Genomic DNA, 16,971 nt, shown 5'->3' on the forward strand with positions numbered 1-16,971 from the left:
CTCCACACAGTCACCCAAAGATGTAATTGACCACTTGTGCTGAGGCAGCAGTGCTACTGACTAAGCCACTGTACTGCCCCAGAGCAAGTGGAGGAAATTCAGGTTGTTCAGTGGTTTGGAACAATTCAGGTATGAAGAAAGACTAGACAGGTTTGAGATGTTTTCCTTAAAGCAGAGAGGGCTGAAGATGGACCTGATTGAAGTGTACGAAGTAATGAGGAGTATAGTGAGTTTAGATATGAAGAATCTTTTCCCTTCAGTAGAAAGGTCAGTAACTAGGTAGCACATTTCAAGGTACAGGGCAGAGGTTTAGAGTTCATGTGAGAAAAAGAACTACACCCAAAGGCCAGTGAGTGTTTGAAATTCACATTTGAAAGGATGATAGAAACAAGGACCACCAAGACATTTAAAAATTATTTGGCTGAGCACATGAAATGCCATAGCATAAAAGCCAAGTGCTGGAAAATGGTAATGGAATAGATGTTTGTGACGACCGCACAGCAATGATAAGCCAAAAGGCCTTTTTCCAAACTATAAAAATTCAACAAGCAAACGCGAACTCTGTTCCCCTCCACCGATGCCGACTGACTTGCTGAGCATTCCCAACACTTGTATCTGCTGTACAGTACTTTGTAAAAGTACTCAACTTTTCTGAATTGGTTTCCATTTCACTATTTTTTTCTCTCTCTCTCTCTCTGTGAAACTCCTTAAGCCGTGCCATGTTAAAAATGCCCCACCAAAAAGAAGCATTCTTCATTCATTGCCAAGGACGGACTGGATATTGCCCTGGGCTGGAGTACAGTCTCACCATCACCTTGCAGGAAGGTCGTGATGACGTCCTCTATGCACGTGCCAGGGCTGCGTCGAGCAGACGCACGGCGCAGGCGCAGAGTCCAGCTTGCGGATCGGGGCCGTGCTTGTCAGAAAAGGAGATAAAGTTTTATTTTCCAACAAAATCTCGGATGAAAAGATGTCGGGCCGGTCGGTGAGAGCAGAGACACGCAGCCGAGCCAAAGATGACATCAAAAAGGTTATGGCAGCTATCGAGAAGGTCCGAAAATGGTGAGCCGCTCTCCGATAAATACTTTTATTGAAGGGGGAAAGACGACGCACGGGCGGGAGCAACGGAATCCGGCTGCGGAAGTGACGTGAGGGGCATTTGATTGACGTTATATTCAGCCAGTCAAGAACGACGGAGACCTCCGGTTCCTGTGGTAACCGCGTCTCTGGACTGACGAGGAGCTAAGGAGGCTAGACTTCCGGTTGTACTGCAGGAGCTGTGTGGGCAGTACCAGTTTGATTCATTTGCTGAAAGTCCTACAGTGAAGTCAAATTAATAGTAGAGCAGGCCCCGTTCTGGAGCATTATTCTCTTATAGGGGAAGAGCAGGCTGGCTCCTGTTCGGCCACATGACAAATTCCCTCGTCCAGGAGACTTCTTCTTTTAAAACATAGTTCTAAGTACCCCGTCGTAAATAGCCTCAGTTTTAAATAAGACTAAAGGCCATCAGGTAGTCAACGGAAGTTCTGTGTATCATTTCTCTGAGGTGTTGGTATAGCACTGTTCAAAGCATGCAGTTAAATTCCATAAGTTCTTGTTCTTGTTACACTGTGGCTTGGAGAATCATCAATGATACAGTGGCTGCAGTCTCTAAATTACCTACAAGGACAAGTACTGCAGAAGCCTGTGAACATCACCTGCATGTTCCCTTCCATGTCACACACCATCTTGACTTGGAACTTTATGCTGTTCTTTCACTGTCTTTGGGATAAAATCTCTGAACTCCTAAACAGTTCTATGGGTGTCCATACACCCTCAGGACTCCAGCAGTTACATTACATATTAGATTACATTCTCTACAGTGTGGAAACAGGCCCTTCAGCCCAACCAGTCCACACCGACCCTCAGTATCATTTTCTCTAGGACAATAAATGCTCGTCAGTGATGCCCACATCTCAAAAAAAAACTATGATCTTGTAAATTTTTCCATTTCTTCTCCAAACAAATTAAAAAGGATTTGGTCTCACTGTTGCAATGTATTTTAACTTACAGTGTATTAGGAATCTAGGCCACCTGTGTTTCAACATAGTTTTTCTCTCTCTGCCTATACTCATCTATCTCTTACAATGGCACCAACTTGTGCTGTTGCAATCAAGCCTTTTATCTTAAAGTGCCCCAAGCACAGTAGTGCTGTTCTTGTAAAATGTGGGAGGTATTTGCTTTTGGCAGCAACATGGAGGCAAATTTGTATAAATTCAAACACTTCCTCCTGTTAATTAACTCTGAAGAAAATGCAGTGTAATCAGGCTCAGTTTGTCCTATTCCAGTGCATTGGCTGTGTTTAACAACTGAACATAAAGGAAGACATGTTACTGTTGTAAATGCTGAAATTTGAATAGGAGGAGAAAAAGTATAGAGAGAAACAAAAGTGAGCTGCAGGGAAAGAGCTATTCTCTTTAACCTGTCAAGAGGAATGCTGGAGGCAGCTAGTTCTCTGGAGGAGAGGGAACTGGCAGCAATTTAAGACCTCAGAAAGATGAAACCTGCTGTGAGCAGTGGGGAAGAAATCATTAGTGTAAGCTATGTTACAGGAAACTGGTTCAAGACATCTTGGAAGACTTGCGTGAAAGAACTGATCATTATAACTTCAGGAGAAGTGAACCCATTTAAAGATTTATTTTATTATTGTCACATATGCCTGAGTACAGTGAAATGTTTTATTTTGTGTGCCGTACAGGCAGATCATATCATGCAAAGTGCATTAGGGTAATAGAACTGACTGAGGAATACAATGTTACGGCTGCAGAAAAGATGTACAAAGAAGGGATCAACATTAAATTTAAAATTTGTGAGGTCCATTCAGAAGTCTAATAGTAGCAGGGAGGAAGCTGTTTGATCTGTTGGTGTGTGTGTTTAAATCTTCTGCCCAATGTAAAAGTTTGGAAGAAGTTATAACTGGGGTGGGAGGAGTCTTTGATGATGTTGGCTCATCTCTCTCTCTCTCTCTCTCTCTCTCTATAGAGAGAATGAGAGTATAGGTGGAGTTAGCTTGCATGATGAACAGGATGTGTTCACAACTCTCTGTAGTTTCTTATGGTCCTGGACAGAGCAGTTGCCGTACCAAGCTGTGATGCATCTGATAGAATGCTTTCTATGGTGCATCTAAAAAAATTGCTAAGAGTCTTCATGGACATGCCTGTCTCTGTTCTATAAAGATTGTAATTTGAAGAGTGTTATATCAAGTAAAAATGCAGCAGTTGGTTAAGAAACTAATAAAGGATATCTTTTTCTGCTGTATATTAATATGAATAACAATCAATTGTATTTAGTTTATATAAAAGAGTACTGCAGGTGCTGGAAATCTGAAATTAAAAAAAAGTGTGCTGAAGAAACTGAACAGGTTTGGCAGCATCTTTGAAGTGAGAAATGTTTTGAGTTCAGTCTGACTTCTTCTGAACAGAAAGGAGCTGGAAAATCATGGCTTTATGGCTCATGAAGGGGGTGGAGGGAGCAAGTGAAACAGCTGGTGAATTTGCTCCAAAGCAGAAGATCATGGCAATGATAAAGGTGCTAGAGTTGCAAAATAGGAGTGAATGTTAGCTGTGAAATGAAAAATAATTAGTCCACTTAGGTGAGAATTTGTATTTATTAGTTCCAGGAATTGATTGACACAGTGATTAGCACTGCTGCCTCACAGTGCCAGAACCTTGGTTTGATTCTAACCTTGGGCAACTGTCTATGTGGAGTTTGTACATTTTCTGTGTCTGCACCAGTTTCCACTAGGTACTCTGGTTTCCTCCCACAGTCCAAAGATGTGCATTGGCTATGCTAAAAGTACCCAGTAGTTACTAGGGATGTGCAGTGTAGGTGGATTAAGTTTATTTCTGAAATTGTTAAACACAATATTGTGTCCTGAAGACCATAAGCTCCCTAGGCAGAAGATGAGGTTTGTTTCTGCAGCTTGTGTTGAGCCTCACTGAAGCATTGCAGCAGGCCTGAGACAGAAATGTTGACCAGGGAACACGATGCTCTGTTGAAGTGGAAGACATCAGGGTCACTTTAAGAGATTGAGCATAAGTGTTCAGCAATGCAGTTTCCTAGTCTGTATTTTGTCTCCCCAGTATAGAATAGACCAGATTGTGAGCAGATTGAATGAAGTTCAGTTAAATTGCTGTTTTCCTGGAATGTGTGTCTGGGGCATTGAAGAGTAAGGAGGAGGAGATAAATGGGCAAGCATTGTAAGGCAAGGTGGAGTTGGGGATGTAGGGAGGTGTTGGGAGTGGACCAAAGTGTCATGAAGGAAACGGTCCCTCCGGAATGCTGACAAGGGTAGGGAGGGAAATACTTGTCTGGTGCAGGCATTGTGCTGGAGTGGAAATGGTGGCTTATGGTCTTTGTATGAGCAGGCTGATGAGGTGTAAAGTGAAGAGAAAGGGAAACCTTATCTTTGTTGTGTGACAGGAGGAAAGGGATGAGGGCACAAGTATGGGAAATGGGTTGGTCCTGTCAACCCATGGTGGGGGTTGTTTGGGGGTTGGGGTCCTTGGGCTGAGGAAAATAGTAGACATTTATGAGACCCCTCCCCTGCAGAAGGTGGCGTCATCAGAACAGATGTGACAGAGAAGAAGAAACTTGTAGAATGGAATGGTGTCCTGACAGAAAGCAGGGTATAATCAAGGTAACTGTGGGAGTCAGTGAGTCTATAATAGATATTGGTGACCAGGCTATCCCTGGAAATGGAAACCGAGATGAACCAGTGTGGAATTTGGGTGCAAAATTAATCATTTCTTTCCTCCAATTCTAAATGATAGAGAGAAACTGCATCAATTATGTCATTGATGTACTAGAGGATGAGTTGTGGGGAGTGATAGGCAGAATTGGGTACCCATACCTTTGACCTGAACAAGTGAGAGGAGTTAAAGGAGAAGTTGTAAAAGTGAGATGAGCTTGGTCAGGTGGCGGGTAGTACTGGTGTTGGGTACAGTTCAGGCCTTTTCTCAAGGAAGAAGCAATGAACCCTCAGACGAAATTGCTGGGGAATAGTGTAGACAGCTTGAATGTGCATGGTGAAGGGCAGATATCTGGAGCCGAGAACAATTCTTTGAAACTGACGTGAAGTATCCAACGAGTTATGGACGTAGGTGGGAAGGGACCAGACACGGGGAGTTAAAAAGTTGAGTCAAGGTAGGAAGACATAAGTTCTGTGGGGCAGGAACAGGGTTCACCAGGGCAGTTCTGTTTGTGGATTTTGAGAAGTAGGTAGAAGCAACTGTGGAGTGGGGGAGCTATGAGGTGTGATGCTGTTGGGAGAAAATCCCCATATGAGATGAGATCAGTGACTGGAATGGATTAGTGGGTCATAGTCTGAGGGAGATAGAGGAGGCATTCTAGAGTTGATGCTCAGCCTCCACAAGGTAGAGGTTAGTATGCCAGACAAGAACAGTCCTATCCTTGTCAACCGGTTTGAATTTAAAAGTCCGGGTTGGATCTGAGAGCAAAGAGAACTGTGAGTTCAGAGGGCAACCGATGTCACGTTGACTGTTTTCAATGAACAGATGAAAGGCCAGATGGAGAGGTTGAAAGGGAGGAGAGTTTTGGAGGCAGATGAAGGAGTCTGTGGGTTGGGGAGAGGATTCCTGCTTAAGGAAACGGTCCTGCAAATAATGGTGATGGAAGAAGATTTTGATGTCAGGCTGGATCTGAAATTCGTTAAGGTTGGGACACAAGGGATAAAACTAAATTCTTTGCTGATACAGCAATGGAGAGTGGAATATCAGAAGGTGTGGTAAATACCAGATAAGAGTTAGAGGTCAGAGGTCAGAGGGTTTAGGTCAGTGCAGTGCTTCAGTGGTTAGCATTGCTGCTTCATAGTTCCAGGGACCTGGATTTGATTCGGGCCTTGAACAACTGTCTGTGTGGAGTTTCCTCCAGGGACTCTGGTTTCCACCTCCAGAGATGTACAGGTTAGGTGAATTGAGCATGGAAAATTGCCCATAGTGTCCTGGGATGTGCAGGTTAGATGGTTTGGTGGTGGGAAATGAAGTTACATGGTTGGGGGTGGGTCTCAATGGAATGCTCATCAAGGAGTGGTGTGGACTTCATGGGCCAAATGGCCTGTTTCCACAGTGTAGGGAATTCTGTTATGAGGAAGGGATAGAGTTGAAGGGAATGGGAGGGGAGGACGCTTTCAAAGCGGCATGTGTATCAATGAATTGCTGCAATTTGCATTCCTTAATACCTGAGCAGAGAAAAAGTTTCTTGTTAAAATGCTGAATGAGCTAAAGAATGCAGTGAAACTCGGGGACTGAGATAACATAAGTTGGTGAGGATGGAGAGAGAGGTCAAGATTTTATATGTGGCAGCACATGGCACTGAACGTGGATATCAGGATGTACTGAGAACAGCTGTCTGAGGAGCATTGTGCATCAGAGATACCTCGGATGGAAGTATTTGGAATCCATGTGCTGTAAGTCTGATCCTGAGGCAGTCACTGAGGAACGAATTATGGCTATATAAGAGAGTTTTGGTGAAAACCTTTATCAATCAGGAGGATCAAATACAGATTTCTAGCTTCCACAGTTCTTTGTTTTTAATAAACTTATTCAAATTGCTATCTTCCCAGTAAAACAATGAATTCACTTTTTTAGACAATAACAAGAGTATCTGTAGTGAATCTGTTTAAAGCCTCAGAGACGGGCTAGGAATGTCAGGATTTATAAATTGTTATATTTTAAACAGTCACTTATTTCCGATATGGAATGGAGTTGATTGTCTAAATGTTATCAATTAGCATTTCTTCCAGGATTTAAAGCCCATATGATTTTACTTTACCATGGAGATAGGCTTTGGGAAAGGAGAAGTCAATAGGAAACCATTATAGGATCGGGTTGCAGGTTTCCCCAAGAGATTGCCAAACTTTACAGACATAAGGGGATGATAATCGGCCATTTACTATTATTCCCTATGTGGAATGCAGGTAACACCTTAGTTTCAGACTGAAAAGACCAAATTCATGAGAGTAAAGAACTGAGAATAGCTTTGGACTGGTTTCTGGAGGATGAATTAACCCCTTGAAAGACAGAGTAAACTAAAGCTGTGGAGACAGATTTCTGGCTGGTAATTGTTCTGCAATTAATAATGTTATAATTAATGCGATAATGTTTAGTTGTTGCAGAGTGATTAAGTTATTTGGCCAATTATCCACAAGCTCAGGCTGGGGATCTGGATTTGATTGAAGTCACACCATTCACCTAGTGGAATTTCAATTCATTGCAAATGAAAGTACCAAACTATCTTCTGTCATAAAAACCCATGTAGTTCACTAATGTCCTTTAGTGAACCAAATATGCCATCTTGCCTGGTTAGGCCTACATGTGACTTCAGATCCATAGCTCTGCTTGCTTTATGAAATGGCTGAGCAAACCACTCAGTTTAAAGACAATTAGGAATAGTTAACTATCCAGTGAGGGAACTGCTGCCCTACTCAGTGACACCCACATTCAGGGAAAGACTAAGCACAGCTCTGTCACCAATAGTGTTAGGATCACTTTGAGGTGATATATTAAGAGCATCACATAAAGCTCTTCAAAAACAAATATGTCATGGAACCTTTTATATCCAGGTGACCAGGAAAACGTTTTCCTCTTGAATTTGTTTTCCCTTTGCCAATGTACTTAACCACCTGCTTAGACTATATGCATAATACTAAATTAGAGCTTGAATCCTTGATTTTATAAATCAAATAAAAATGGTTTCACTGAATCAAACTGATACAAAGTGTTCTATTCAGGTTTAACAATGTAGAAATAAGGTAGGCCATTTAGCTCCCTACTTTGTTCTTTCATTCTATGAGATTGTGGCTGACCTGCAACCTGCTCCTTATAGCTGTCTCTGCCCCATACTCCTTAATTAATACCATGGACTTAATTTATTAATCTCAGTTATAAAATTAGCAATTGAATTAACATTAATTGCAGTTTCTGGTGGTGAATTTCAGACTTCCATCAATCTTTGCATAAAGAAATGTCTGATTTAATTGCTGAAATGTTTGTCTCTAATATTTAGATCGTGTTCCCTATTCTGAGGTTTCTCAGTGAGTGGAAATGGGGTACATCGGCAGAAACTATCTGTACTTCTAGTGTACTAAATTTCAATCAAATCACCCTTCTAAATTTCAGAAAAACAATCACAGGTTGTTTAATCTCTCCTCAGCTAAATTCAATTATTATTCTGGTAAACCTATACTTGATCTAGTCTGAGGCCAGTAAATCCTTCTGAAGGTGTGGTGCTCAAAATCTACAACCATTAGTATTCCAGGAATTTAACCAGGGTTTTGTATAGCTGAAGCATGATTTCTTCTTCCTTGTATTCTACTCCAATATATATCTGCAATATATTTTTAATTCTCTCATGGGGCATATATGTTGATGGCTGGCCAGTATTTACTGCCCGTGTGTAGTTGTTCTTGAGAAGGTAATGTTGAGTTGTCTTCTTGAACTGCTGTAATTCATGTCTGTTGGTTGAACCACAATACCATTAGGGAAGAAATTTCAGGATTTTAACCCAGTGACAGTGAAGGAATAGGGATGTATTTCCAAGTCAGGATGGTGAGTGACTTGGAGGGGAACTGGCAGGTGATGCTGTTCCCATGTATCTGTTGCCTTTGTAATTCTGAATGGAAATGGTCGTGGGTTTGGAAGGTGCTGTCTGATGACCTTGGGTAAATTTCTGCAGTGCATTTGTTGCTGAGCATTGCTGGTGGAGATTGTAGATGATTAGCATGACACCCACAATCAAGCGGATTACTTTTTCCAGGATGGTGTCAAGTTTCTGAGTGTTGTTGGAGCAACACACATCCAGGCAAAGTGGGGAGTATTCCTTCATAGTCTTGATAAATGGGTCTGAGTGGTTTATGCTTCAGGGGGTCAGTGTGGACTTGTTGGGCCTTTTGGTCTGTTTAGACACTGTAGGGATTCTATGTAGATGGTAGACAGGCTTTGGGGTGTCAGGAGGTGAAGTTACTCTCTGCAGTATTCCTCGCCCTTGACCTGCTCTTGCAGTCACTGTATTTATATAACAAGTCCAGTTGAGTTTCTGGTCAATGGGAACCAGACGTTGATAATGGGGGATTCAGTAATGGTAATGCCATGGAGTGTCAATAAACAGTGGTTAGTTTGTCTTTTATTGGAGGTGGCCATTGTCTGGTATGAGAGGTGTGAATGTTACTTGCCACTGATCAGCCCAAGCCTGGATATTATCCGTATTTTTTGCATTTGAACATGGACTACTTCAGTATCTGAGGAGTTACAAATGGTGCTGACGACTGTGCAATTGTTGATGAACATCCCCACGTTTGACCTTGTGATGAAGGGAAGATCTTTGAGGCATCTCAAAATGGTTAGGCCTAGGCCACTAACCTGAGGATCTCCTACAAAGATGTTGTGGAGTTGAGATTATTGACCTCCAAAATCTGCAACCACCTTCCTATGTGTCAGGAATGACCCGATCCAATTAAGAGTTTTCCCTTGTTTCCTATTGATTCGGTTTTGCTGAGGCTTTTGATACCATATTTAGTTGAATGCAGCCTTGATATCCAGGACTGTTACTCTCACCTCATCTCTGGAATTCAGCTCTTTTATTTGATCCAAGATTATAATGAAGTCAGGAGCTGAATGGCCCTGGCAGAACCCAAAGTTGGTTCCGGTGACTGTTTGTGTGAGATTTGCATATTCTCCCCATGTCTGTGTGGGTTTCCTCTGGGTGCTCTAGTTTCCTTCCAAAATCCAAAGATGTGCAGGTTAGGTGAATTGACCATGCTAGCTTGCCCATAGTGTTCAGGAATGTGTAGGTTAGGTGCATGAGTTAAGGGTATATGTGGAGTAATAGGGTAGGGGAATGGGTTTGGGTGGTTTACTCTTTGGGGAAGATCACTGTGAACTTGTTGGGCCTAATGGCCTGACACTCTAGGGTTCTATGCTTCAATGAGCTGATTATTGCTGCGTACTTGCTGCTTGATGGCATCCTTCATTACTTTTACTGATATTTGAGAGTAGACTTATAGAGTAACAATTGGCCAGGTTGGATTTGTCCTGCTGTTCTTGTACAGGACATAACTGGGCAATTTTCCACATTGTTGGGGGGATGCCAGTGTTGTAGCTGTACTGGAACAGCTTGGCTATGGGTGTGGCAAATTCTGCAACACAAATCTTCAATACTGTTGCCATATTTAAATGACCCGTGAGCCTAGATTGTCCAGTCTGCTTAGACCTCCACTTTGTCGAGCTTTATCTAGCATCTTGCCATTTATCTTTTTTAGGGCAAAAATGGAAGATCTCTCATTTGCCTATATTGAAATCTTTGTCGATTCATTGAATATATTAATATTCCTCTTTAATTTTATACTTGCATTCATCCTGTGTACAACACAATATTTTCTGTCATTAGCAAATATGGATACACAGCCATATATCCATATCAACAAAGTTGTTACTGAATGCAGTGAAACATTTTTTTGTTTTAGAGCGTGCAAGTGATTTATTTAAGTGTGTGGCACACGTTAGTTTTTTACATGGCAAGTTTGAAGGCAAATGTTATGTGCAGCTGTGTAGAAACATTTAGGTTGCTGCATGTCTGCATATCTTACAGGGAACACTGCAATAGTCAGTTCCTACAAACTATCAATCCAGTTCTCCGTCTCCTTTCGTTAAGGCAATTTCCTTAATAGGTCAACAATTTGCCTTAAATTCCATGAGTTCTGACTTTGGCTAATGGCCTCTTATGAGGGACTTTATGAATGATTTCTAAAATCCATATGAATAACATCAATCAATATTCTCTTGTCATTTAATTCATTCAGCTCTTCAAACAATTTGATCTGATTTGTTAAACATGACTAACCGTTACAGATCTATGCTTGTTTTTTTGTGATCAACTAAAATGCTCACATTATTTACTCCCCTTGTTCTTAACCTTTAGACTGCATAAATTTTACCACAGCAGAAATTAAGGTAACTGACCTTTAATGCCCTAGTTATTTTTCTCCCTTTTCTGAAGTAGCAGACAGCGATGCATGATTTTCCAATCTAAAGGAATAATGTCTGAACCAAAACAACTTTGCAAGCACATAATTAGGACTTCCACAATGTTCTCATCTACATTTCTTAAAGCCCTGGAATAGAAATGAACCTGGTCTGGGGTATTACAGCTTTATTGCCATTACTTTCTTCATTACTGTTATCTTGATTATGGTAATTTTGTTCAATTCTTGTTGCGAGAATATATTGATTTTGGAAACTATCCCACTTATACTCCAGAAACGTACTACTTTCTTGACATATACTAGTTTGCTTTTATAAGAAAAGTTAAAATACTTCATTAAAATCATTCAGTTATAGCAAATGAATCTACGCCCCCGTTCTTTGCAATATACGTTCAAATCATTGAGACGTCTGCCGTACTGTTATAAGGTCCGCAACAAACCCGTCAAAACTTGCGATCTTCCCAACATAGATGTTCCTATTACGCTTCTTCTTTACCTCCTCCTCCATCCTCGCTGGTTAGAATTCCGACTTTTTTCTGACAAGTCTTTTATCCTCATTCTCACATGGAACAAGTGCATTGTACCCCTTGGATATGATCACTTTTTCTGTTTCCCGATTTCTAATTCAACTAGATTCCCTTACTCTATATGCTATTAACAACATCAACACCAGCATGTACCTGTACCTTTTAAGAGGTGGGACTGAAGTTTGGAGAAAACTATCCCTAAATTCTGTGTTGAAATGAATGCACTTCACACAGCAGTTTAGTGAGCTGGACAGATTTGAGACAGATTCATCTACTGGAAATATTCACTTGAGGTAGTCTTGCTATCTACAAATTTCCACATTCTGCAATGCAAATACACAATCTACCATATGTTATGCATAGCATTTATATTATTCATAACTACTGTAAGTTTATAATCTAAGTTCTTGTTTTTTTGTTTGAATTAACAAAAACTATATGCTTCAGAGAAATTAACCTATAGCAGAGAAGGAAGCTATTTAGCCCATTGTGTCTGTACTAATTCTTTGAAAGCTCAGTCATGATTCGTCCCACTGCCTTGCTGTTTGTCTGTAAATTTGTATGTTTTCCAAATATATCTGAGATCAGTTTCCATCAGTTTTTTTCTGGCACAATGTTCCATATTCCAGCAATTCAGCTCTTGAGTAGAGAGACAAATCGTCATCTTTTCTATAAATAATTTAGTCATGATAATGAATTCATGACTTCTAGTTATCGAACAACTTGCTGGAAAAACTAGTTTTGCTCTACCTGCTTTGTTAAAAGCCTGACATCTTGAAAACCTCTGATGTCACCTTTTTCATGTATCTGCCCATGGGAGACAGTACTGTATTAGCATTTTCAATCTCTCTTCAGAACTGAAGTCCTTCAACATTGATAACATCCTGATAAACTTTATTTGTACTCTTTTTCTAATGCCTTTACATTATTACAAGCATCCACACTTCTTTAGCTGAGGCTTGAACAGCATTTTCTAACGTTCTAAACTAATCTGTGTTTTTGTGCTTTAATCCTTTATTTATAAATCCCAGTAACCTATATGCTTTTGAAATACCGTATCAAGTTGCCCTGCCAATATGTCAGAATTGATGTATTTTAACACCAAGATCTCTCTGCTCAATTATACTATTCACCAATGTGTTAAATATTCTGTAGTGACTTTCCATATTTATTATCTGTGTGCATTGCTTTATATGCCTTCATATTTAACTCATTTCATTCTAAGTCATTCTGCAGTCTATTAACTATTCTTGTCATAATCTACTTTAGCAAATAATATATAAACTTAATGCTGCTCCCTGTATCAGAATCTAGGTAATTTGTATAGATTGCAAAGCATAATAATTCCACTTATTATGTGGAATATAATAATACCACATCATTATATTGTATAATATAGTACCACTTATTATTATACTAAAATAATATTTTATATATATATATATTATTATATATTATATAATCTATAATATTGCCTGCAAGACAAAGGTTTTCACTGTGCATCGGTACACGAATAAATTCAATTCAATTCAATTCAAAATTAGCAATCTTCAAGATTGAAATAATGTGACCAATTCCTCCACTTTTTTTGTTTGCTTCTTTTTACAACCTAGCACACACTCCATCTGGATCAAGAGACAAATCAATTTCCAGTCATTCAAATTTTTTTGTCATATCTTTGCTATTTATTATTACCTATTCATAATTTCATGCTAACAAAAATATAAATAGCTGGAACATCACATCAGGTCTGGCAACATCTGTGGGGAGAAAGCAGAGTTAAGGTTTTAAATCCAGTGACCCTTCTTCAGAACCATTCAACCAGCATCTGCAGTTCATTTGGTTTTTCACAATTTCCTACTTTTTCTTTTTGAGTTTACCACCACAACAACCACTCCTTTGTGAAAGTACGTGAAAAGCATGCACTTAATACTTTTACAATGCTACTTGACTCTACGTGAAGACTTACTTTTGGTCTCTAATACGACCAAAGCTAACCGCTTTTACTTTCTATGACATTTTTGGAAACAAACCCAAATTTTAAAAGATACAAGTTCTCTATTGAGGCATGTGTCTCTTTTTATACACTTAATTAACATATTTGAACAGGATTTTTTTTTAATGGCATACCTTCATGGCAGCGGAACCTGAACTCAGAAGTTCTGGTCTAGAGAGACATTACAACTGTGCCATAGACCCCTATAAAGTAATAGTTCAGGCAATTGAATTCTTCATCCAGTAACATTACCACTATGATGTTGGTCCTGTAAATAGCTACTTGATGCTCTATTTTAAATGTAACCAGCGCAGACATGCTTTGACACACCTTTTGGAGCAGGTAGGACTTGAGCTTTCAGACCCACAGGTACGGACACACCACCTCGAGAATCTTACAAAGTTTTCGACCTGGCCTTTGGATTACTAGTCTAGTAACAATACTATTATGATTCAATTTCTGGAAATGGCTGCTTCATACTTTTTAAATAAACATTTAACTAAAATCAATTAAACCTGATTAAAAGTTAACAGCCCTCTAAAGGGACACTATAACAAAAATCAAATGCTCAAAGCAAATTTAAAACGTAAATTTCAATGTAATTACATGTCAAGATTATGCACTCCGGTCCCTGTGGTTCTTACAGTTTATATCCTAATAGAATGATTTTTGGTTTAATTTAATTTTGCTTGCTAATCTTTTCTCATAATGCTTTTGCCTCCCTTATAAACGTTTCATTTCTCTTCTGTACTTTCCATGATGTTTCTGGTTAATAATTGAATTTTGCTCCTTACATTTGTAGAAGTCTCCTATTTCTATTTCATTTCGATTTTTGTTTCTTTTCATCGTCAGAATGGACAAACTGTGGATGCTGTACCTTCTCCTTTCAAAGGAATATGCATGGTTTTAACTTGGACTAGCTTTCCTTGTCCATTTTCCATTGCCCCCCCCCCAGGAATAATAGAGAAAGATAAAGAGATGGGAGACACACACTAATATGGATTAATATTACAGAACAACCTTGGTTATCTGAACATTGGCCAATCTGAAATTCAGATAATCTAACCATTGAATTGAATTTATTATCACATGTCACACTCGGGCATGGTGAAAAGCTTTGTATTTCGAGAAATACAGGCAGATCACAGAGGCTCACCAATACTTATTCTCCACGAGGACAAAGGTTTGTGAATGTGAACACACAAGAACAACATAGATGCAAGCCCAAGCTGTGCGCTGTAACAACAAGATTCCCCCTCAACATTGACTTGCTCCGTTTTGAAAACCCAATAATTATTTTTTCCTCAGCTCATTCTCTAGAGAGCTAAATCGAAAACTGCACTCGCACTTTTAGTTTCCAATGTTTTTTTTCTCCCGTTATCCCATGATGACTATTTTTTTCCAAACAAAAAAAGTTCAATATCTTTCAGCTGACAAGAAAATTTAACGTAACCTTTTTTGATAGGGAGAGCAAATTGTAGTGAGTTATCTCACGTGAAAATAATCACAAGGAAAACTTGATGGGACGAAACACAAGGAAAACATTACTGCCCCCCCCTAAAAAAAATTAATGAGTGGATGGAAGCTGAAGTCAGTGAAAAAAACTTTCCCTCTCTCTCAAGCTTTCCTTGTATTTTGCACCTGTCTCTCTCTCAAAGGTCTCGGCAGTCGCTGAGGAACAAGGGACAACACTTGGTTAGTCTGGGCAGTGGAATGACACAACAGAAAGATGCGGCTGGTATTGAGGACTGGGATAAAACCGACGGAAATATCAGCGAAAGCTTTCATAGACTTCAGTCATACTCTAGTCAAAATGTGATTTTATTTGTAAACTATAATGAATTTTTAACCCACTATCCAGTGGTTTTATTGATTGAAAGAAATAAAAATCTGTAAACATGTTTTTTTACGTAATTATGTTCAATATGGCTTCCTTTGTTCGGATAACTGATTTGATCGTAAGCAATCAGTTATCCAAACAAAATACTCCCTGCCCGTCTCATTTGGATAATTGAGGTTGTTCTGTTTCATGTAAAACATAAATAATTTGCTCACTAATCCTGGAAATAATCCTATTTAGCTTTCAGTGTGTGTGTGAGAGATAGAGATAGAGAGCTGTTGCATTGTTGGAAGTATATGTTAAGCTTAAAACAATGAGGAAGAGGTGGAGAAATGCTGCAAATTTCAAAGGTATTTAACAAAAATAGGGTGGTAATATTCAAAAGTTTATTTATTATAATGTAAAGTGAGGAAAATTATAATATTAAAATAGCGAAGAAGAATTTTTGCAATCAATGACTTTAATCTGACAAGAAACGAAGTGGAGTAAATGGTATAAGAGATCATTTGCCCAGTAATGGACAAGATAATCAGAGGGTTAGTTAGGGTGGACAGAGAGAGCCTTTTTCCAAATATAGGGACAGCAAACACGAGGGGACACAACTTTAAAGTAAGGGGAGATAGGTATAAGACAGATGTCAGAGGAAGTTTCTTTACTCAGGGTAGTAAGGGTATGGACTGCTTTGCCTGCATTGGTAGTAGATTCACCAAGTTTAAGAGCACTTAAGTCGTCATTGGACAGGCATATGGACGTACATGGAATAGTGTAGGTGGGATGGGCTTCGGATTAGTATGACAGGGCGGCACAACATCAAGGGCCGAAGGGCCTGTACTGCGCTGTAATGTTCTATGTTCTATATGTTCAACATAATTCCTTTTAAACAACTGTGGAAATAGACCAGAAGACTTTGAATTTGAGAAATATTCACAGCTAATTTGAGAGATATAAGAGGAGATGGGTACAGGTGAATTAGTAAAGATGATTCCAGCGTAAAACAAGAATGTGAAAAATCCCTCTGACCTTGATTAAACCAGGTCTCTGTTCATGCAACCACATCATAATCACAGTTACCAATTTGTGCCAAATATCACTGTTATTAATGAAACTAATTTCTTTAATTCCAATGCAGCATAAAATATCAATTTTCAATTTGAGTATATTGCAGGTTAATTTTAAAAAGTTATATGAAGGATATTAAGTGTTATGGTCTTGAAGCAATTTGGCACCATATACATTACTTCTGTTGGGGTTGTCCATGGCAAACTGGAAGCTAGACTGCTGATCCTTGTTACAGCGAAATCATGTTTTTGTTTAACCCTTTAAGGTAGCATGACATAATTGCTGTAAATATATAGTGAACTAAGGTCAATATAAATTATATTGATTTTTGTTTTGGCAGATTGCCAGTAGTCATAAATTTCTGACCCCGGTCAGTTTGTAAACTTTCTTCAGCAACTACAGTCAACATGAGCGTGATGTGACTAGCATGTTTTTTTTGTACATATTTTTAATGTACTTGTGCTGCAATTTGTTGATATTTTACCCAATGTGACAGATTCTGACAATGTGC

The 16,971-nt window shown here is 39.3% G+C and overlaps 1 protein-coding gene across 2 annotated transcripts in view; it reads left to right on the forward strand.

Moving 5' to 3' along the window:
- Positions 1 to 885: 885 nt before the first annotated feature.
- The window catches only part of LOC132830417 (B-cell CLL/lymphoma 7 protein family member B-like), a 35,131-nt gene continuing 19,045 nt past the window's right edge, over positions 886 to 16,971 (forward strand). For both annotated transcript variants that reach the window (XM_060848094.1, XM_060848095.1), the window contains exon 1: positions 886 to 1,062. In XM_060848094.1, coding sequence (XP_060704077.1) covers positions 971 to 1,062 — 92 coding nt within the window. In that variant the 5' untranslated portion in view covers positions 886 to 970. The remainder of the gene's footprint in view (positions 1,063 to 16,971) is intronic.

The sequence above is a fragment of the Hemiscyllium ocellatum genome, chromosome 31 (assembly GCF_020745735.1).
Source record: "Hemiscyllium ocellatum isolate sHemOce1 chromosome 31, sHemOce1.pat.X.cur, whole genome shotgun sequence".
Taxonomy (NCBI): Eukaryota; Metazoa; Chordata; class Chondrichthyes; order Orectolobiformes; family Hemiscylliidae; genus Hemiscyllium; species Hemiscyllium ocellatum.